We start from the raw sequence: 23,496 nt of genomic DNA, 5'->3' as shown, positions 1-23,496 counted from the left end.
TGTCTCCCTGGGCAAGGACAATGGCTGAACAAATGAAACATGAGCGCAGACTTTCCTCCCGAACAGCAAAGAGAAGCCGCCGCTTTTTTTCGTTAGGTTTGTCTGGGGAATGCTTCAGTGCTTCCCCGCTGGCAGGCCACCGACTGTCAGCATAAAGTTGGTTGAGACTCCGGAAAATTCCGGTGTCGGCACCTACAAGAAGTTCAGCAGAGCCCGGACCTGCAGAAGCCTCGATTACCGGCCCTTCGCCAGGCCTGCCTCTCTCTGGTCGGGTGCCGAGCGCTCCGACGCCTGGCGGACGGCAGCCGCTGGCACGTGGCACCTTCCCCCCCGGGGGGTACAGAGTACCAGCACACAACCAGCTGTGTGGCACAGATGGTCCTTAAGTTACAGGAGCCACGCGCTTGTCTCCCGTCGCTGAAGATATCCTCTGAGCAAAGGCCCCGCGGCAGGAGCTTAATGTTCCTGAGCGCTGCCGCGTCTTAAGGAAGCGCGTAGAGTACCTGGTCCGGCAGAGTGTGGAGCGAAATAAAGCAATGAAGCTTTACCACCTTAAGCACACGCACGTCTGTGCAGCATGCTTTTGCATGGAGGCTTAACCCCTGACATGGTGTACTGTGATAGAGATGTTCAATTATGTTAACATGGATTTTACCTTAACAAGGAAATAATGATGTACTGTGTTGTATGAGGGGTATGGCTAATACCCCTGTCCTGTCTCACACTGTGCTGTGTAATAACCCTGTCCTGTCTCAGACTGTGCTGTGTAATACCCCTGTCCTGTCTCAGACTGTGCTGTGTAATACCCCTGTCCTGTCTCACACTGTGCTGTGTAATAACCCTGTCCTGTCTCACACTGTGCTGTGTAATAACCCTGTCCTGTCTCAGACTGTGCTGTGTAATACCCCTGTCCTGTCTCAGACTGTGCTGTGTAATAACCCTGTCCTGTCTCACACTGTGCTGTGTAATACCCCTGTCCTGTCTCACACTGTGCTGTGTAATAACCCTGTCCTGTCTCACACTGTGCTGTGTAATAACCCTGTCCTGTCTCACACTGTGCTGTGTAATACCCCTGTCCTGTCTCACACTGTGCTGTGTAATAACCCTGTCCTGTCTCAGACTGTGCTGTGTAATAACCCTGTACTGTCTCAGACTGTGCTGTGTAATAACCCTGTCCTGTCTCAGACTGTGCTGTGTAATAACCCTGTACTGTCTCAGACTGTGCTGTGTAATACCCCTGTCCTGTCTCAGACTGTGCTATGTGATAACCCTGTCCTGTCTCACACTGTGCTGTGTAATACCCCTGTCCTGTCTCACACTGTGCTGTGTAATAACCCTGTCCTGTCTCAGACTGTGCTGTGTAATAACCCTGTCCTGTCTCAGACTGTGCTGTGTAATAACCCTGTCCTGTCTCAGACTGTGCTGTGTAATAACCCTGTACTGTCTCACACTGTGCTGTGTAATACCCCTGTCCTGTCTCAGACTGCTGTGTAATACCCCTGTCCTGTCTCACACTGTGCTGTGTAATAACCCTGTACTGTCTCAGACTGTGCTGTGTAATACCCCTGTCCTGTCTCAGACTGTGCTGTGTAATACCCCTGTCCTGTCTCACACTGTGCTGTGTAATAACCCTGTCCTGTCTCACACTGTGCTGTGTAATAACCCTGTCCTGTCTCAGACTGTGCTGTGTAATACCCCTGTCCTGTCTCAGACTGTGCTGTGTAATACCCCTGTACTGTCTCAGACTGTGCTGTGTAATACCCCTGTCCTGTCTCAGACTGTGCTGTGTAATACCCCTGTCCTGTCTCACACTGTGCTGTGTAATAACCCTGTCCTGTCTCAGACTGTGCTGTGTAATACCCCTGTCCTGTCTCAGACTGTGCTGTGTAATACCCCTGTGCTGGCTCACGCTCTTGTTTCCTGTGCTGCTCCAGACTGCTGTGGAGGTGTTTAAGAGGATAATCCTGGAGGCTGAGAAGATGGACGGAGGGGCGCCGCAGGGCAGGCCACCATGCTCGCTCATGTAATTCTGCCCAGTCGCCGCACTGGATGCTGGGATATCCCTCTACTTGAAGGCTGACTGCCTGTTTTTCTCCTCCATGTAAATGTTTATTTTATTTTTATTTTTTTACATCACACTTTTGTTTTTTTTGTGCGTGTGTGTTTGTGTGTGTGTGTGAATGTGTGTGTCTTTCATAAGTGGGCAGTGAAATAGGGATGCATCTGTTACTCAGCCACACCCCCTTACCCATGTCCCACTGCCCCGCCCTGTGAAGCCCCACCTCCGATGTGAAAGATGAACCTTTTATGTTCCATTTTTCTCCTTTTAATAATTTCTTCTTTTTTACTTGGTTTCCCTTCACACTTCCTTTATCAGTTTGTATATTGTATTTCTTAAAAGATAATTATGGCCAAAAAAGTTGCCAGCATTCATTTTCTTGTGTAGTGAAATGTTCAAATCTTTTTTGTTTTTGGATTGTAATCATTAAAGCAGTATATTGTTACAGTATTATTCTGATTAGTGTCTGTCCGCATCGTGATCATGAACTTATACTACGGCTTATAGTGTGTTCTGTTAATATGAAACCTTCATAAAAACACTGTATTCCATTTAATCATAGATTCATAGAGGCTCAACTCCAAGGTCCAGATTTATATATTGCAAGGACCAGTGTTGGATGCACACAATGCAGTGGCGTACATGATGTAATTGTCACTTTTTTATTCTGCCTATTTTCGGCACCACAGTTTTATCTTGCCGTTTTATTTCATGGGAGTACTCTGCACCTGGGTGCTATTTTTACTGAGCTAAGCTGACGTTTTGAGAGCAAGATTCACCAACACAGGAACAGCTACGTTTTCCAGCTGCTTGGAACAGAACACAGAAATAGCCACCGGCTGTCACTGCATCGTAAACGGTTAGAATTGGTGAGCCAACACTTTCATTCTGGCAATTTCCAGTGCTCCCGTTTTATTTCTGCAGTGCAACAGTGATTCAAGCCGTGGTCTTTAAGATGCCCACAGGTGATGGGAATGCCGCAGGGGGCCAATGACAGTGGCCCAATTTGAAGTCTGAATTTTCGCTTACTAAGCATTGGCCAAACTAATTAATGTGAGGAGACAAGCTCCTGTCGGAACTTTTTTTTTTTTTTTTTTACATAAAATGATGAAGTTATTTGTTGGAAAGGTGGTTTGCCATTTAAGGATATCTACTTATTTGAATTAATTACCCCATGAATGATTTTACCCCATTATTATTTTAAATGGCTGATCTATATCCACTGCATGTTGATTGACTGATGACCAAAAAGTCAGTGCTGAATCTATGCATGGAGTAACTTTATTAAAACATCCCCTACAGTATGTGAACCTTTCTCATGAATCTCCATGAAGTGTAACATTGACCTAATTCCACCCCCCCAAAGACAAAGAAATAAGGTCGACTGAGTCAATCAGCCTTTTACTTCATCACTGGAATATCGTTTTTAGCTGCACAACACGGGCTTTTTTTGGGGTCCTGTTATAATGTACCCTCGGTGCTAAAATGCTCTTTCCACTTTGAATGCGTGTGTTGCCAGATTGGAGACCAGCTTCTGTGTCACGCGTTGCACCGATCGGTGTTACAGCACTGGATATTGATGAAGGCGTTGCTCTGCAGCAGAAGACAGTCCGACATCTTGATGCACCGTCGGAAGTGGGAATCTGGTTGCAAAGACAGAAGAGACAGACACAGAGATTGCGTGATGGTACCACTGGTGTACTGCAGTTGTCTACCACTCACCTTCGTGGGTGTGCGCCCTTTATTTTACATTACTGACATTCAGGAGATGCTCTTATCCAGAGTGACTTGCATAACATTTGCATTCTTACATAGTATCTATTTATACAGCCGGATCTTTGCTGAAGCAGTTCAGTTTAAACATCTTGCTGAAGGGTACAGCAGCAGTGTCCTGCCTGGGAATCGAACCTGCAACCTTTCAAGCCCAGTTCCCTAACACTGCATTGGCACTGCATTGTGCAGGACAGCAGGAGCAGGCATATTAATATAGTTTGTTGTGTACTGGGAATATGCATTCAAATTATGCTTTATGTGGCTGTCCATGTAGCTCAGGGGCATTGTTGCTGTGCTGGCTGAGGTAAGAGAACCTGGGTGATAAGTTTTCATCCATCCATCCATCCATCCATTATCTATAACCGCTTATCCTGGGCAGGATCGCGGGGGGGTGCTGGAGCCTATCCCAGCGTGCATTGGGCGAGAGGCAAGAATACTCCCTGGACAGGCTGCCAATCTATCACAGGGGATAAGTTCTCAACACTTCTTAATTAAAATTAAATTCGTTTTTTGAGTAATTATTCATGAAATAATTTATTTTAATGTATTAATGTAGATAAACTAACCTTATTTTCAAAAAGATGTGTAATCACATGAGTTTTCCTTAATGTTTTATTTCTTAAATGCTGACCTATGAATTAAATGAGGCAATATCCTAAATGTTTAGATCATGGATAAAATTCATTTTGACAGTTCCGAACAAATAGTTCATCACTATTTATTTATATTCAAGCAATAAACCATGATGGGTCATGTGGTTTTCAAAAACGAACTGCTGGAAGGGGTTGCTGATGCAGCCCCCTGACAAATTAGGATAACATAGTATTTTATAACACATTTTAGAGATGCGAAATACCATGAAATTTAAGGCGACGGTTATACCATCAAAATCTAATTTGGGCCCACACCTAAAATAAAATAAGTTACCGTCATGCTAAGACCCACAGTTCTGTGCTGACCTCAGGTGCATCATATTCAAGAAGCGATATCAAATAAACAGGCGGCAGTGTAGTATACTGGCTAAGGAGTAGGTAAAGAGTAGGTCTTGTAACCTAAAGGTTGCAGGCTCGATTCACCGGTAGGACACTGCCGTTGTACCCTTGAGCAAGGTACTTAACCTGCATTGCTCCAGTATATATCCAACTGTATAACTGGAGACAATGTAAGTCGTTCTGGATAAGAGCATCTGCTAAATGCCTGTAATAATAATAATAATAATGATAATAATAATAATAATAATACAAATAATGATAATAATAATAATAATAATAATAATAATAATAAAACCAATGAGCAGAGGTGCCTGGGTTGAGCAGTGGGCGGAACCACATTACAGTGGGCGGGACTCACAGGGGGCGGTGAGGAACCTGGCCCGAGCACACGCGTCTTTGCCGTAGCCACATTTCTCCACCGTGGTGACGCACGAGCCGCCAGGCCTTGGAGGAACGCAGTGGGAACACTCCAGGGCTTCCCCTTCAGAACAGACAGGTAGCGCACGTTAGCCTCCTTTACCAGGGCCGTGTCCGAAACAGCCTCCTGACTGCCTCAAAAAATCTGCTGTCTGCTAAACATACTGACTACTGCTTAGTGCATATGTATTCTACATGATGGGCGAAGAATGATGCAAAGAATATCCTTCCAGTGGTACTGCAGAAGTGTCATAAGACGTCCTTCCCCTGTATTAAAAAAGCCCTGCCTTTTCCTCTCTGATTTATGGGACCCAAAGATGGCTCTGCCTCTTCCTCTCTGTGGGACATCCTAAAAGGTATGCTGGTATACTTTTTTAAAAGTGCACCCCCAAATGCATTTAGCAAAACACATAAGTAAGTGTATGATCTGGAGAAAGAAAGAGCACTAGGAATCTTGTGTTTGACCTTCGTCAATTGAATGATTTTCAACACGCAGTGCTTTCAAAATGGCCCCCTCTTTAAATGAGCTGGCCATTAGACAGGTCAATAAAGCGGGCTGCAGAGATTTCAACCACATTTCACAGAAACCTTATCTCAAAATGACCTTAAAAACAACAACTGCAATTTATAGAACTGAAGCAGCTTTTGCCCTTGTCAGCAACGTTAAAGCAAAGAATTGGTGATGGTGGTACGAAAACTGGAACAAGATGAAGAAAGTCAACTCACCGTATGTTAAAATCAGCAGGAGAGCAAGGGAGAAAACCAAAACCTTCATTGTTCTGTATCTGAAGTGAATAGAAAATATTGCAATATATTTGTTTTTTTTATACAATGTCACTCATACATCTGCCATATCAACAACAATTATATACCAAGTCTTCTCCTAGACAGATTGTCCCTGTACTGTAGATTCCAACTTACAGTACAATTTCACAATGATTCTGAAACATTTAAATGATGGTTGGTGGAAACAATTCAAGCATATTTTTGAATAGCGTGTGCATTGAGAGACCAATAATGCTAAACACATTTGTCCACGTGGGATTTTATAAATACTCACAATATGACAACAGCACAGCAAGTAAGGAACTGTAATGAGAACCAAATAAGATGGAGAATTAAAGACAGATAGAGAATTATAGACAGCTTCAATAGACATACTTTGGATGGAATTTGTTCAAATATATAGTCCAAATGATAAAATCAAAATGTTGTTTTTCTTATTATTATTACTAGTATAAAGTCTGTGATAAATATCTGTGTGTGGAGCTGGAATGTAAAGTAGAGTTCAGCCTTACCTGCCTGATATCACACGTGTTATTGTAGTATCCACACCTTTCTTCTCTTGCTCTTCTTCTTCTTTTTATACCAACAATATATCACCTGTGCCCCTCCTCTTCCCTCTCTTCTTCACCTTTTCCCGTTTCACCCCTCAGGGCTCTGGATTTACCCAAAGGCTGGGATCCAATAGATATTTTACCCTCCGGCATGGGTGCAGAATTTTCTCAGAAAAGCAAACAGGTGTTTCCCAACTGTGTAATTTCCCCTGTTGCGCTCTCCCAAGTAAACAAAACGCTATCTCAAACTTAGCTCATAAACTTCCCTGAAATCCATCTGACTCAAACACTATCTAATGAGTAATACGCAGTCCTAGGGGGATTGGCAATGTACAGTCTGTGATAAGGGTCTAGACTAAATGAGAGGACTGGAATTTGCTGCGTTTACTCCCTCTTGTTCTCTAGCACACTGTGTTCTGCTTGCTGATTTTCTCTGCCCTACAGTGTACACAGTGAGGAGACATGAGCCTTTCATAAAAAGATCCTTCTGTACATGCTTCCATAACAATTCTTGCTCCATGATAAAAGTTCTGCACTGAAGGGATTTTTAAAATGTGTTTCTGTGAGGTCCTGTTGAATCTTTGAGAATAATGAAGTTCCGTTTTATTCTATGTGCATGTCAATAACATGAAGACGTATCTGAGCTGAATATCTATAAATAAGAAAGGTTCAAAACATTTGCCGAAGTGATAGTAAAGTAATTTGGCAGCATCTTTTTGTGAGGTTATGTAAGTCTGACAGAGTGTTCAGCACCGTTGGGTCATTGCTCCGAGTCTACATACACAATAGCAAAGGGCAGAAACAGGCCTGAAACAGGACAGCAAAGCACATTACTCAGAATACAGAACACAAACAACATCAACACTTAAAACTCCTCACTTATCCAAGTCAATTAATTGGATTTAATCTGATAATTATTATCAAAAATATAAATCACCAAATCCATTGATAGGCAGAGTCACATGTTGAATCAACTTCTATCAAGATTTACAGTCATAACCAAAAATTAAGAGATTTATTAAGTGTTAAACAGCTGAATTAATGAAAGAAGATACCAAGAAAATCTCAAGGTGTGCCAAGACCAAAGTTAAAAACCAACAAATGAAAAAGACCAGGGATGAAATTTAAAACACCTGACCTAGGTGCATGACACAGATACCAATACAAAAGTAAAGACAGGCCCACCTTTTATGTTGTTGATAGAGAAGGAGGAAGCTCCCTCTTCTCCTGACCCATGCATACTTATCGAATGATCATTGGAGATCTGACGCATATTGGTCCTGTTCAATTGATATATTATTGGTTCAGGTCAATCTACAGTACAACACATCTTTCTGAGATTATAAGAAAAGTAACTCTCATGGTGAGCATTATGATGGCATAAAATATTGGGGATTTCAAGATATTTTTGGGAGGGTCAGCTTTTGCTATTATTGAAATATTATTTAGCTATTACGTGGAGGGACTATATTAGGCTATAATTAAACCAAGTTGCAAAGACAGTAGTAACACACTGGCCTCTGGTTTAGTCTGGCGTGGACTAACCCAGGATCGCCAATATAGTGCCTGTAGGTGCATTAACCAATTTTATGGTATGGAATCCTATGAGTATGAAGTATGCCAGCATGAAGTAGGCAGTATACTCCAAATGATGTATAAACATTTTGAAAAAGAAACCGGGTGAACATGTTACCAAACATCATTGTCAGTATACTCAAAACAAACTCCGTGTTCTTTGTTTTATGCCACTCTATGCCACTGGGGGGCACACATTGATTATGAGGCAATTGTAACCCGAGCTGGCTATTATGTATGGAGCCAGGAATTTGAACACATTTAGTTGATTTTAAAATCTCTGCGTGATCAATCAATCATGATATCCTCACACAAGTTTAGTAACTTCGTTCAGAAGTATTCATCTCGAAATTATTCCAGTCGCGACCACAACAATGCTACCATGGGACAGATGAACTTGAAAAGAAATTTGAACCTCGGGCCAGTCAACTGTGATGCAACCAACCACTTGATATCAGGACCAACTGCAGAGAGTCGGAGGTTTGGGAACTTGTGGGCTTTTTGTGAGACTATTTGCAAACTGCACTGGGGGTTTGCACACACCATGTCTTTTTGTTTGTCTCCTGTTTAAAACATGTTGTTTTGTTCAAAAACCTCTGTTCCGTTTTGAGTATAATACTCAAAACTCAATACTGCCGCCTTGAGGATTCCCAGGCCACCCCTGTTCACACACACACACGCACATATACACACACAAACTCACATACATACATACCCACACCCATGCACACGCTCTCAGTTACACCTCAAATGGCTAACCCCTCAGTGCCTGCTCTCAGTGAATTATCTCTAGACTACTCTGGTCTAGCTCTTTGAAGTTTCCTAGGACACGCAAAATGGCGAATTAGAAAGTCTGACAATTTCTTTAAGGCTAAGCTGTTTCATAGGTCTTACAAGATCTAAATATAAAACAAATGTCACTGAATAATTCAGACATGTCCAAGCACCTGATTGCATAGTAACAGCTTAATATAGGCGTATGGTTATTTTACTTCATCAAATACCACACATACTGTATATAATAACAGTATGTGTGGTATAACCAGGGCATGGGCGAATGCCAGTCAGTAAAACCCCGTCCAAGCAAAATCTTTTGTCTCTCCCCGTGCCTGTCTCCAAAAGCCAAACTTCAGAATCAGCAGAGGCAAATGTAAGGGAAACTGCCCATGAAGCACAATCAGTAACCCCTCCATTGTGGGGCTTTTGTTGCTTTAGCCTCGCGATGCTACCACACGCTCTGTTGTCTGTATATATTGGGCTTTTCAAATTTTTCACGCTTACACTGTGTCAGTTCTGGGCTAGTTTGGACGCCGCATGGTGGAAAATGTCGCAGTACTCAGGAAAGGTAAGTACATGCGAGTTTTGGATGCACCCCCCTTCCCCCTTCAGGCCATACTGTCCCATTACAAATAATAGTCCCTCCCTCCCCATGGAAGTGCCATCCAGCTTGGAGGAAGTGGCATTTCGTTTTTGCTGATACAGTTGCGATGGTTGGTAGATGGATATTTCCTGAACTGGGAATGAGGAGTGTTCGTACCTGGTTTCAGAATTTTTGGATTTATCAACACTGTTTTCCTGTGTTTTCCTTCAGTAGCAAGTCAAGTAACAGAGAGGATTGACGGATTGCTAGTGGTTAATGGATTTCCAGTAATAGTGTGTTTACTTGTGGGCAGGATTCTGGTCACCTTCCAAACCAAATGTATATTTGTGTTTAAATAAACCAGCATAACAATTGACGTTTAGATGGAAAGTTACACATCCTGTACAAAAGCCAAGCATATAATTGACTTTTAGATGGGAAATCACATGTCCTGTGCAAACAATACATTTGGATATTGAACAAGCATCATTTTATTGTCAGAGCTTGCCAGCTCTTTAAGGTTATATTATGGTTTAATGAGTCATATTTTGTATTTGATATGATGAAACCTTTTTATTGAAGCCATGTGTTCCTGTAGGAGTACGGCCTAGTACAGTGTGTTTATTCATGGGATTGAACATGAAGAAGTAAAACATCAGGATAAAATGGAAAAATAATTTCTTCCTGTTTTTTAATGATGGTTTCAGGACCCAATAAATCCTCAAAAATTTTGATTTTCATCGACAGTAATGTACCTTGACACACACACACATGTGTATGTATATTTTAATTGGCAGGCATGTGGTTTTCCGTTTCTTTTCCCAGATAGTATTTTATGAGGGGAGATGCTTCACGGGCCGGAAGCTGGAGGTCTTTGGCGACTGCGATAACTTCCAGGACCGGGGCTTCATGAACCGCGTCAACTCCATCCGCGTGGAGAGCGGGGCCTGGATCTGCTACGATCACCCCGACTTCAAGGGCCAGCAGTACATCCTGGAGCGCGGCGAGTACCCCGAGTTCCAGCGCTGGAATGGACACAACGACCACATGGGCTCCTGCAGACCCATCAGGATGGTGAGAGCCCGAGCCGGCGAGCGGGGGAGGCAATGTACGGAAGCTGCCCTGTGCCAAAATATAAGAACGTCACTGTGACTTGCATCACAGTGTGTTTGCTTCTGGGATTTTAGATAGCATTTTCAGATACCAGCAATTTGAGCATGCTGAAAGCCCAGCTAGAGTTGTACCCTGACAGACATCATCCATCCTTTACCCCACGGTCATCACTTAAGATGTAGATCTAACTGCAGCTCCCAATCTTCTTATTAGGAGTACGTGAAAACGGTCCATTTGATTTTGAATATGATCACAGCGTAATGGGTTCAAGCCCATCAATTACTCTCACATGTCTGTTTGACATATGCGCGATACGTCCAACCAAAGCCTTCCCCTGGGCTCTGCTTTCTCATAGAATACTCAAGGTGCCTTTTTATCATCATTTTATAGACACTCTTTAGAATTAGGAAGCACATTTAATGGAGGAAACTGAATTTTCTGCATTCCCTTTAAGAACATTGTTTTTACTGGCTGCCATAAACGGGCATGGTTAACCTTTGACAAAAATTCCAGAAAACCTTTTGGGACAGGTTTGATATGGCACCATTGATTTATCAGGGGGACACTGAAACTGCATCCAAAATTCATAAGGCTTTAAGGCTGGAAAAATGTCTGAACTGATAAAAGCCATGTCTGAAACGTGAAAAGAATACAGTAGTATGGCCTAGATTGTTAAAAAATTGGATATTCCATCAGAAAGGCCTTTGTATTAAATTTTTAGTGCAGTATATTGCGTGGCATGCTCTGATTACTTTTACTCTGAAAAGAAAAGAGTTCCATTCAATGTTCAGCGGCTCAGAAACAGGATACTGCCAACAGACAATTCTGATTTCAATCAACATTCCATAAAAGCTTTCTTAACACAACCATAACAGTGAATGAACAGGTTCATAAAATATACAGTATAAGTGTAAATAACACAGCATAATTGTATGCTACTAATAATGATCATTCATCATCATAAAATTATTGACTTAACAAAAGAAGCGGATGTGTCCAGGAGCGTAATTCCCTTGGTAATGGTCAGTGTGGTGGACGTGATCACTGTGGTACCCTGTATTTCTCCCCCCAGCACGGAGAACACTACAGAATGGAGATGTTTGAGGGTGCCAACTTCACCGGACAGTGCATGGAACTGTGTGACGACTGCCCATTCCTGCAGAGCCGCGGCTTCAGCAAGAACTGCATCAATTCTCTCAAAGTCTACGGCGACGGAGCGTAAGTCTGGGCCCTGGACACATTTCAGCGCAAACACGCAGCACAGTGATCCCCCATTGCCACACGTTTGACTTATTAGTGAAGAGACTTCTTCATAGTCTTGCATGGTCATCTCTCAAGATTCCCAACAGGTTGAATTGATACCCTGAAAGTAACCTCACTTCTCAGCCTTATGACCGTACCTTAGCACTATGAGCCTGATCAGTTTGACGCTTTGATGTGAGAAAAGTCCACCCAACTTTTACTAACATAGTGGTCAGTTCAGATGGATGATTGAATTGTCTAGGTGGGGCTCCAGTTGGAGGTGTCAATTCAAGCCAACTCAACCACTGAGGTAACACAGGCTACAACATTATGGAGTCTGTAATATGGCAGAAAACAAACCTCACTAATACTGGGGTCTTGGGGTTGATACACACACACACACACACACACACACAAACACAAACACACACACACAAACAGTCTTGTCAAATGATTTCAAACTTATGGAATCATATGGTGTACTTATATATATATATTATATATATATATATATATATTATATATATATATATATGATGTGTGCATTCATTACAAGCTCACAAAGACTGTTGGTTTGTAAAACATCTGATGAATTAATGAGGAATAAATATGAAGTAGCAGATGAAACCTTAAACCTCAGGGACAGCACTGCTAATGAGGATTTATTTTGATCCATCGTCAAGCTTCAAAATCAATACAAATATAAAGATTAAAGCATAAATATGAGCACATGCAGTTCTATATTCGATGGGCATAAATATCAAAAATTCAAAGATTTTGAAGAATGGCCCCTATAAATGCCACAAAGGATTGTATTTCCCATGCCTGTGATGCATAGAAAATTATTACTGAAATTTATTTTGCCATTTATTGCAATAATTATGTTGTGAGAAAAGCAAAACCGACTGAGCAGTACTTATTTACACAATCTTTCATTCCTTGAAATAAAGGAAAAGCTTTTGGAATGCCCTCCAATTACTCTAAATGCCCCAGATGCCTATTATGCAGTGAACATTGCTCCTTCAAGCTCTTAATTGTTTTGAGAGTACAAAATCCATTGGAGGTGCAGGTTTGCTATTCTAAAGCACTTAAAGAAAGGGAAAGTCAAGGCTGGTTAATAAATATCTATAGTCGTGCCTTTCTGGTCACAATGTGTAAACACTGCAAATGGCATTAGGGAATCCATGCTGTGGCAGTGTGTGGCTTACTCTGCTCTGCAAGCATTAATTGCAGGTTCTGTCAGACGCAGATTCGTCCAGGATCAGAGTACCTACCGAAATGTTCTGAAGCTATAATGCTAAAATGATGGCCTACACTTTATCAGAGCTGATTATTTCCCTCAAACGGCAGTATGGAACTCCTATGGTAGGTGTGGACCGTGTGTTAGTTTCCAAGGTGATAAACAATCTCTGGTCTGCCTGTCTTCTCTCTTGGTTAGCTGGGTTATGTATGAGGAGCCCAACTACCGCGGACGCATGTACATTGTGGAGAGAGGAAACTACAGCTGTCACACGGAATGGCAAGGACACAATGCCAACATCCAGAACGCCACTATCCAGTCCATCCGTCGGGTGGTTAACTACTTCTAAACCGTGACCTGTGGGAGGGCCAGAGCCTTTTACCTTTTACCTGAACTGTAAAAAATAAAATGCATAACACAACCATGTTTTATCAAATACTGGTCCATTCATTTGTGTCTGAAATATGCCTGACAAAACTTGTTCATCCCGACATGAAAACCCATAACATTCCTTAGGAAGGATCCATCTGTGAAATGTTTTATAACATTTTCATCAATGTAACATCATTATTACATTAGTACATTTTTATTTTAATGGATTTTTATAATGCATTTATTTATAAGCATACAAATTACTAATTCGTTTCTGCAGTCACCATATAATCATACAAACACGCATATTTCAGTTAGACATAATTTGTTTCTTTGTCATGTAGTTACTGCAAGCCATTCTCTAAAGATAAGACGGATGATGTGTTTCATTTGCTGCTCTGTTTGTAATCCTCGTGTCAGTGCTGACAACATTCAATATTGATAAAGCTTATTTTTACAGAATAAATGCTTTGTTCATTGTGCTCTATACAAGAACATACCTCTTCACATCAGTTGGACACACAATAAAATACATCTCACAACTCTACATGTATGACACAAAAGCTATTCCCAGCACAACATGTCATCTTTTATAATCTTCACGTCCACTTTATTTAAAATACAGGCATATCAATTGTCTAATTTATATTCTGTGCACTTCACTTGAATTGTCCTAGGTAGATGTTTACATATAATACGTTGTTTCCATCTTTTTATTGTAACAACACATTTGATTATTAACCAGTATCAATGATGCCGTGCTTTATCGTGTAAGATTGTATGATCGATCGTTCTCGCCTACTTTAACCTTCACATGAACTGGAGGAAGTGCAATAATTTAATGTAAATTCTAACCTTCTCATAAACTGAAGGCAGTAGGCTACAATGATTGAACGTAAATTTACTGTTCGTACGAAACCTTTCACCCAACATTGGGTTTGCTAGGAAACAGAAGTGCAATAATTCCCTTGTCCTGCGCGGGGAGTCTTGATAATTCCTAACAATAGTCGATTTTCCGCCCACTGTCCTTCTCAGTTTTTAAATCTCATGACGTCGCTGCTCACGCAAGTTTGACCGGATGGAGAGTGATACCGAAACTGTGCGCTCTGGATTTAGCCTGTAGTTGAATGATTAATGGTCCCGTTTCAGATGTGATGGGATGCGGCACTTCTAGAATTAAGTGGTTGAAAAAAGTGTGTACGGGTCACCGTGGAGGCATTAATTGGGTAAGTCTGAGTCCTGACGGAAGATACTTGCTTACGTGCAGCGAAGACAGAACCGCTCGCCTGTGGAGGACTACGGGACAACAGTGCTGTGTGTTTCAAGGTAACTTTTGCACGAACTAAGAGACCGAGACATTCGCATTAAACTCGACATCGTGTGGGCTCCGCAGTGAGAGCAGCAGTTTGAAAGCGCACTTAGGCGGTAAAGCGGACAGAGCAGCCAAGACATCAAAAAAAACAAACAAACACGGGTTTCATTTATCAGGACGTTTATCTGCGTGACGCATGCACGTGGTAGACAAATCAGAATACTAGAGCAGCCTACATTGGAGCAGTGATTTATTTAAAAATATCGATTTAAAAATGTAGCATGTCGAAAAAATGTCTTTGCGTAGCAATTTTAAACATATTACTGTTAGAATTACAAAACATAACATGTGACCATGCTTTCATACAATCAAAGTTGGTATTTAAGCATAAACAAACATAAATGTATGATATGAATGCAATAATAATTTATGCCTTAACAGGACTATTAATATTTGCAATATATGGACTGGATCTTGATTTTTTTTAAACTTGCATTACCACGAATGAGGTCTCAAAATTTTGAAGATGTATTCGGTCTACGTATAGGCTTTAATTGTAATGTGTGGATTTTGGTGAATCGCAGTAATAAGCATCTGGAAAACCATCGGTCACACTCGTTTTCATAATGAAAATACTGGCTTTTCTCGGATCTTACAGTATAAATGAGCACATCGTTTTTTTATGAGGCAGTGTGATACTTAAACTATTACCAGGATACTGTATGGCCTGCTCTTTTGACAAGGTTAAAAGTTTGTAAACAAGTTGTTTCGTGTGCATTTCTCTTAATGTTGTCAGGACATGAAAACTACATTACCCATGGTTACCTGGAGAACGATGTGGCCTACACATGTAGTGCTGATCACACAGTACGGAAGTGGGACATTGTGACAGGCAGGTGCACTCAAATATTCAGGGGCCATACCTCCACTGTCAACAAGTAAGTCTGTTTTTGCTGGCCATCAAAGTAAAACCACAAACTGGACTTATATTACTTCTGCTTGGCAAGGAATGCATGTTGAATTAAAATACACTTTCATTCTACGTAAGAATTTAGTTTTGGAACACTGAACGTTTTATCTGATGGTCAAATGTGATCGATACCATTAATCATTGTATGGGTGTTTTCTTTGTTTAGCAATTGCAAATGAAAAAGGAGTTGTTCTGGCAGTTGCTTTATGTAGTTTTTTGTGTTTTCTTATTTAGGGTGTATTCTTTGAGTGACCCATCAATCAATATTTTAAAATATGGTGTTTATAGTCAAATTACTTTGTGTTTTGATTTACTATGATTTGTAATTGCATTTATGTTTTATTTTTTTCTGAAGAGTTGATTAAGCAAACTCATGTATTAATCAAAACATTTAAATTTAATCGCATAGGCGTGTTGGAAGTAAATTAACATTGATGAATGTAGCTGATATTAACATGGAGAATCGTAAGGTAGTTTAATTAAAGAATATCATATGGCACATTGTTTTGTGCTACGTCATATATCATATTGCGGTGCTTGCTGATAGATAGTGTTTTGTGGAGATACGTGTACTGGTGACTTGATAGGAAGTGATTAATGAGTTTGTTTGAGCAAGTGCTTTGGTTAATTGAAGAGGGATGTTGTGTGTGGCTCTCTGTTTGAAAGTACAAGCTGGGGATTAATATCTCATTTGTTTTCTAGCTTCTCATCATCCCTTGCTAATTGTCTGAAAGTTCCCGTAACTATTCTAGCTCTGCCTAGAACATTGTTATGGTGCCGGGAAAGTAATTAAACAGTATCAAACTTTTCACTGGTATTGAGGAACAAGCGGGCTCTCTTGAAGCATGTTCCGACTCTTTCTGTTGAGTGCTTACCAGCATGAAATGGCTCCTCTGGGGCTTTCCATTGTTGTAGAGCTTTTGTGTGATCATATTACATTGCATTTGATATTTTAGACATTTAGCAGAGGCTGTTACCCAGAGTGACTTATTTCTGCATATATCTATTTATACTACTGAAGTTTACTGAAGCAGTTAAGGTGGATTAAGTTATGTTTAAGCATACAACAGCAGTATCCAGCTGGGAAATCGAACCTACAATGATGGAGTTACAAGCCCAGTTCCCTTCCACCATACATATAATAGAAAAAAGCATATACATATAGCCTATTTGTAATGATTACACTGTACTAGTTAAAGCTGTGATCAAAATATGCTCACACTGAGAGATGGAGTATCTATTTTTCAGATAAGATACATGGATAGAGCATGGTTTCAATGCATTTCCTGAAATTCTGACACCATTAACATTTGGCTGTTTCTGCTGTGCACTTCTTAGGGTACTGGTCTCCAGAGGGTGGCTGTTCAGCGGGTCTTACGACCGCACGGCTCGCTGCTGGAGTCTGGACAGTGGCAGGCCGATGCAGGAGTTTCGGGGACACCGGAACAGCGTGCTGGCCTTGGCACACTTCTCGTCCCAGGACCTGCTGCCTGAGGCCGAGTCGGACTGCGAGCAGAACAGGGACTTCCTGGTCACGGCCAGCTCCGACTGCACCGTGAAGCTGTGGCTGGTGTCAGAGGGCCACTGCTACCAGACGCTGCGCGGGCACAAAGGGGCGGTCCTCTGCATGGTTCTGGACACGCCCACCAAGACCCTGTTCACCGGCAGCACGGACCACACGGTGCGCTGCTGGGATCTCACCACCGGAGGGCAGACGCGAGTTCTGCAGGACCACCAAGGGTCCGTTGTCTGCCTTGAGGTAAACTCACCTGTTAATTATCGTCATGTTTGAGAGCTTCAATCGATCGAGGCTTTGATATGCTGTGTTTTATGAGACCCCGGTTTTGCTGGAAATTGTAGGCTAGTTGGTACTGCCTTTCCAGGGAGTGAGCTTTCAAAGTTAGCAGCAGTATTTGAATGCAGCCTCTATGCTTTGTCCAGTCTAATAGACTGTTAAATGTCCTTTTCAAGTGCTAGAGTGCTACTGACTGTTGAAACCACATTGGATCGTTAATTTAATTGTCAGTAACTGTTAGAAACTTCCTGACTTTGGTGGTCAGTCAGACTCCTGAAGTATAAAATATAGTACCACTGATATTAGTGGCCTATTTATCAGAACTTGGGCTTAAAAAATTTTTTTTGTCTATTTCTTTGGCTTCTTTTGATGATATAGCAAAATAAGAGGTTCTACGAAAAGCTGTGATTGTGTGAGCTCCAATACAAAACTAAATCCACTCTACTGGCAAGAGAGGATAATCTGCTGTTTCATTAAAACTGGATAAAAATGGTAATATGACACCACCACGGCCCAGATGTGCTTATTCACCTCCTAATATAACTGGTGTTTTTGGAATTCAAGTAGCCTACATGACATCACCGTAGTCATCAGCATTTAATATGGTAAATGTTATTCACCCAGAGGTTCGTCTGTGCGTTCCTACTGAAAGTATGTGTGCTCTGGTGATTTCGCTGACTCGCTGAACGTGAAGGCTGCTGAAAGCCTGAACGTGTCTGGCCGTATCCGGTGGGCAGTTAGCTGGCTCGGTGCAGAATATTGAACACTGAAGGGAGTTCTTTGTGGGAATTTAACAGGTGTGCTTCTAATTGTTTCGGCAACCTCCTCAACACAATTAATCCCAACCCTGGGGTTCGCTCCTGTGGAATAATATCCCCGCAGTTAATGACAAAATTAGACTTGATGTAGTTTGTGTCATATTACGAGCAGCAAGATGTAGAACCCCAGGATCAGCGCTTTGACTCATGAGAAATTTCATCTATGATGCCCAATTACCTGCAGTCCTGCAGCTGCATACTGATCGTTGACACCAGCTTCTGACCCGCACGCTTCTGAACGACGTTGTGAACTTTTCCCTGCAGCTTGGGAGCAGACACTTGTACACGGGGAGTGCTGACCGCACGGTCAAGTGCTGGTTGACCGCATCCGGGAAGTGCGTCCGCACACTGATGGCACACAGACACACCGTCAGCGCCATCAAGGCCCATGATGGAGTCTGTAAGTACCTGTGGAAAAGTGACCCCTTTACACCCATTCTGCGTCCTCTGTGGGCGGGGCAGACAGGGACAGAAGGGGATCGTTTCAGCCCTCCTCTCAGTACAGACCAAGGTTTAGCAGAGTTTACAGGATGAACCAGCATGTGAGAGAAAGGCATTTCACATCAGTACTCTACTGCCTCTCTACGAAATAATGAAATGTCAGTTTAATAAGACATGTCTGTGACTCAAAAGATATAGTAACAAACAGAAGTATTTATAAGAACAAGGCTTAATTGGATTTACTAAACTTGTAGTCCGTTTGCCAGAGTACTCCCAGATTAATGTGGCTGCCCTATGTGCCCTGTAAATATACATAATTTAATATACATAAATGATCATGATGCGGTGGATGGACAAAAATATTAACCACAATTTCACCAAGAAAATGCTGAGGATATTGTAAAAACATATACATTTGCAGTCAGATGGCAGTACACTTTCTCTGGGAAGCCATGTTGGAGAGAACACACACGTTCTATTCACTGGCCAAGGATAACTGGCAGTTCACACCAGAGCAATCCAATCAAAAAAGTAATACAGATTCTAAATTTCAACATTTGTACAGAGTCTGAAAACCAGCTCACTAAAACACACATATGAATATTCCTAAAAAATGCACCCCTAAATCATTTTCTTTCTAGTTTTGAGCATTGGGGTTGCTTTGCATTTCAAAGAAGGCAGGCTTCATAGGAAAAAAGGCCTTGCCGTTCAGAATGGCTCTAGTTGTTGTGGGCTCAGCTCATGGGAAAACTGCAGAATTTGTAAAGGAACCCCCCCCCCCCCATCTCCGCTCACTCCCCTCTTGTCAGTGATGGGGTCCTTTTAACCAAGTTCACTTCAGATCGGTTGCTTAGCAATGAGAAATCTGAACCTATTGAACACAAACTCACAGGCTCATACTCAGAATGCCCCCATAGCAAAGCTGCATCTGAAGGGGCTCTCATCTCTAATGCAGCTTGGTGGCATGCTGGGTAATTTCCCTAATAAGGGTTCATAACTTAAGGTGGGGGTTGGTTCCTAGCTCCAGTTCAGAATAGATTTTCAGTAATCAATTATAATTTCCTTCTTCTCATCAAATGATAATGAAAAAAAGACTATACTGTGTACTCAAAAGCTATAACTATCTATGAAGACTAATAATTAATGTAGTTCCCTGTAAACTGGGGAAAATGTGGCAATTAGACAACAAGAGCACAAATAACAACATTCCTGAGTGGATCTCTGTCGAGAGTCTTCCTTAAGCCTTTTATATTTTTGTGTTCTGCCAAAAAATTTTTGCAAGCTTTATGGTGTATTTTAAAAAATATATATTTTTAGCATTGTTCAATCACAAAAGTACAATAGACTTGCAAGGAGTGAATACACCCTGCCAACAGGAATCCAGTGTGGCCTAGTAGTTGAAGCGCTAGATTTATAACCAGATGTTTGTTGGCTCACTTCCAGAAAAGTTTGATTTTGGTTTTTATTTTGCAGTAAAAATGTCTGCCATGGAAAGCAACTAGAATATTGACTGTGCAGCACTCTCGTGTTCATGTTTTATCAGTGTTTACTGGAAGTGGAGACTCTTGTGCCAGGGCCTTTGACACTGAATCTGGAGTCTTGAGAAGAGTCTTCAAGGGACACACATTTATCATCAATTGTTTACAGGTGATTTATAAGTCTCAACATATACATTTTCAGACATACAATAGCTTGATGTTTACATAGTTAATGTTATTTAATGCACATATCCAAATGATAATTGTTTTCTGAATCTGAATTGTTCTGCTAGGTCCACAACCATGTGCTGTACACTGTGTCCCATGACGGGACCATGAGGATATGGGATGTTCGAGGGTTGTACTGTGACACGCGAGCCAGCAGGGGGAGCCACTGCAGGGGCTCTGCCGGGAGCAGCCTTGCTCAAATGCGCAACAACCGTGTTGGCTGTGCGCAGTCCCCAAACGAGCCCACTAGGGGGCGAAGCTCCCAGGAAGCATGTGAGAGCAGAGAAAGGGAGGTGCTGGAGCTAATCTGATTCCCTTTACCCCTCCCAAAAATGGCCAGTAAGGCCTTCTTTTCACACTAGCAGGCTTTCCCTCCGCCTGCCTCCATCTTCACCTTGTGAAGGTTCCACTGGGTTCTGCCATTACTGAGAGAATGAAGAGATTCAGGAATTGCGTTTAGTTCGGCTGGGCTGAAAGGAACTTTGCCTCTACAGAAGGAATCAAAATGAATGGAGAAGTTCATGGAGTAGTTGTGGATGGTCAGCATTGGCCTGGTCTTGTCTGAACTTTCATCATGTCCTCTGTTTGATGGGTTGATGAGTGGGTATGGTTGGAGTGATGCGCTCAGAGGGAGGTCAAACATTGTGTTTTGGTAGATATTGCATGCTGCTGCGCGCTCTCCCGGATAGAAAACTCACAGTAAAGCGATGAAATGGCCCTGTGGCCATGCCTGGCCATTCCACAGTGGGGATAAGAAAAATGAGCCCTAAAAGTTCCTTTAAAGGTACAACCAAAGCTCAAAGCCCATTAACACCAGTAGAGCTTTATGTAAAGGTATGTGCAATAGCTAGCCTGCTGCACCAAGAGATTTGCCCTAGCTTCTATCGATCATATTAATTAAAACTTCCCATACAGCCGCGAGAAGGGCAATCCAATAGTGGTGTTACATACAACTGTTTGACAGTCCACCTTAATGTGGCTCTGATTGATCAGGGTTCAAGTGATTAAAATCCCTAAAGTGATTTTGCTTGACCTCGTTTAGAATGGTGAGATCAATAGAGACCTACCATGCAAAGTATTTAGAATGTCACGGCAGAACATGCGCATTTATATCCTTTAAGCACCACGGGGACTTTCTGCTGTTGATTCACAATTACAGAATATGACTGTGTTTGACCACTCACTGTGCAGCTGGATTTTGTAAGCCATGTGTTTACCGTAGTCCCATCTATTGTGCTGTAAGTAAACGTGTTGTTTTCAGATAAGTAAGCATTTTGCGTGATTGAATGTTGGTGAGTTGAGTCCTGAGCTGTGACTTGCTCTTGTGCAGTGTCAGGGGCAGTTCCTGGGCTGTCATGTAGCTTAAACCATACTTAACAACACACAATACTGAAAAACTTTACTGCTGAGGTAAATATTTACTGTACAGCATTTAATGAAATGGGTCAGCTAAAAGCCAGCAGATGGCCAATGGGAATTAAGTTTAACACTCCAGTTGTATTTTAATGAGTCACAAGGAGTGTCTGTGGCTTTCAGTGTTCAAAAATGTTTCTTTAAGACTTCACAGAGGTCAGAGGTCACAACTGGACTGTGGTCCTGCAGGTGCCCATGCTTGTGTTACCTCATGCTCATGTCATGTATAAATCCCTGAATCTGGGGCATGGAGCTCAGTTAATGAACTACCAAGTGGTGCAGAAAACATGCGACACAATGTTTGTTCAATAGCCACTTTTCTTGAGGGAAAAATCTTTCACTTTATTTAACTGCACAGCTACAGTAGCTTAATAACATTTACATTGGTGCTGTGAGCATAGCAACCAAGACCAAAGTGTGGAGGAAAAAAATTCAAACACACAAGAATAAACTTTACAACACTGGATATTCCTGTTTTCTGTGTCTAACGTTCCGTTGTGGTTTCATTTGAGTTTTGTTGTAGGATGTGTGAGTTGTTAGATGTATTCTGCGTTGAAGAAGTTCTTATACATAAGTAGGGTAATACCGTAGATAATCTACAGTATGTGACTGTGGAACGTAGCAAAACAGCCTGTCTCTCTGTTCAGTACTGTTGACTTTCCCTTGCTCTACATTGAACTTTCCATTAATTAAAGTGTTTCATTCTCTGCATCCACCACTGTATGCTAAACAGAACATCCTGTGTTTGACCTGTGTTCTGCATGGTTAATGTTTCAGAAGACAGATTGACTCATTACCTGTCCTTGGGTTGGCTCAGCTTCTGTAGGTCAGGCAAAGAAAGATACTTGGCTTAAATTAAGCAATGTAGACATTAACATGTTCCATTGTCTCTGGTTTATGGAAGGAAAATATTTGGTATTCAAACACTCTTATCACTATAGAAGGTGAACGGTACACATTCGGGTGCTTGTATCTGTCTTCATTGACATTCTCCTACATACTGAAAAAAATGAAGAACTTTTATTCAGTTGTAGACAACGGTAAGCAGTCTGACTTGTATTAAAATGCATTTTGGTGTTTATGATCTAGCATCCAGATGAAGCAGATTATTGTTTAATACAAATTGAAAGGTTTATATGTGGTATATTGACCTATTCCCGATCTTCACAATTTGGATCTCTTGTTTTACTGTATTTTATATACGTATATAGAGATAGTTCACTCATACAATGCTCTTGATGGAGGGGTTGGCTACCCCTGAATTGCTGTTATAGATACTCTGTTGTCATTATCATCGGTGGCCACAGCACTGAAGCAGTGTCATAATCCAGCCCTTTGTGATAACGGTAACCTGAGTTAGAGACTTTAGGGTTTAAAGGCTGGAATCATTTTAATTCCAGGGTGTTTTGTGTTACACATCAGATTTAAACACTGTTTTGTGCTGTTTTAATAAATGTCAGACAAACTTATTATATTGATCAACGACGTCTGTTAAGCTGTGAGCCTTTGGCTTCCAAGCAGCTTTCCAGCTATTGCTCCTTTTCAGATCAGCATATATAGT

The 23,496-nt window shown here is 41.6% G+C and overlaps 3 protein-coding genes across 4 annotated transcripts in view; all 3 read left to right on the top strand.

The window, feature by feature from the left end:
* Positions 1-3,154, top strand: part of LOC135260958 (GTP-binding protein Rheb) — a 33,685-nt gene extending 30,531 nt beyond the window's left edge. For both annotated transcript variants that reach the window (XM_064346722.1, XM_064346721.1), the window contains one exon: positions 1,935-3,154. In XM_064346722.1, coding sequence (XP_064202792.1) covers positions 1,935-2,027 — 93 coding nt within the window. In that variant the 3' untranslated portion in view covers positions 2,028-3,154. The remainder of the gene's footprint in view (positions 1-1,934) is intronic.
* Positions 3,155-9,378: 6,224 nt separating this feature from the next.
* LOC135260957 (gamma-crystallin N-A-like) lies at positions 9,379-13,529 on the top strand. The gene is made up of 4 exons (XM_064346720.1): positions 9,379-9,498; positions 10,339-10,587; positions 11,699-11,844; positions 13,307-13,529. The coding sequence occupies exons 1-4, from the start codon at positions 9,478-9,480 to the stop codon at positions 13,455-13,457; spliced, it is 567 nt and encodes a 188-aa protein (XP_064202790.1). The 5' UTR covers positions 9,379-9,477; the 3' UTR covers positions 13,458-13,529.
* A 969-nt stretch (positions 13,530-14,498) lies between these two features.
* On the top strand, positions 14,499-22,401 carry LOC135260956 (WD repeat-containing protein 86-like). Its single transcript, XM_064346719.1, has 6 exons — positions 14,499-14,806; positions 15,589-15,730; positions 17,101-17,521; positions 18,640-18,775; positions 20,360-20,463; positions 20,588-22,401. The coding sequence occupies exons 1-6, from the start codon at positions 14,608-14,610 to the stop codon at positions 20,831-20,833; spliced, it is 1,248 nt and encodes a 415-aa protein (XP_064202789.1). The 5' UTR covers positions 14,499-14,607; the 3' UTR covers positions 20,834-22,401.
* Positions 22,402-23,496: the final 1,095 nt, after the last annotated feature.

The sequence above is a fragment of the Anguilla rostrata genome, chromosome 8 (assembly GCF_018555375.3).
Source record: "Anguilla rostrata isolate EN2019 chromosome 8, ASM1855537v3, whole genome shotgun sequence".
Lineage (NCBI taxonomy): Eukaryota > Metazoa > Chordata > Actinopteri > Anguilliformes > Anguillidae > Anguilla > Anguilla rostrata.
This window is presented reverse-complemented; position numbering and strand designations above follow the sequence as displayed.

Excerpts from the sequence above, each read along its gene's own strand:
- LOC135260957 (XM_064346720.1), top strand. The coding sequence starts at position 9,478 with ATGTCGCAGTACTCAGGAAAG. Across the intron at positions 9,499-10,338 it reads TGTCGCAGTACTCAGGAAAG|ATAGTATTTTATGAGGGGAG; the intron begins GTAAGTACATGC and ends TTCTTTTCCCAG. Across the intron at positions 11,845-13,306 it reads AAAGTCTACGGCGACGGAGC|CTGGGTTATGTATGAGGAGC; the intron begins GTAAGTCTGGGC and ends TCTCTTGGTTAG.
- LOC135260956 (XM_064346719.1), top strand. The coding sequence starts at position 14,608 with ATGATTAATGGTCCCGTTTCAGATGTGATGGGATGCGGCACTTCTAGA. Across the intron at positions 14,807-15,588 it reads ACAGTGCTGTGTGTTTCAAG|GACATGAAAACTACATTACC; the intron begins GTAACTTTTGCA and ends TAATGTTGTCAG. Across the intron at positions 18,776-20,359 it reads CAAGGCCCATGATGGAGTCT|TGTTTACTGGAAGTGGAGAC; the intron begins GTAAGTACCTGT and ends ATGTTTTATCAG.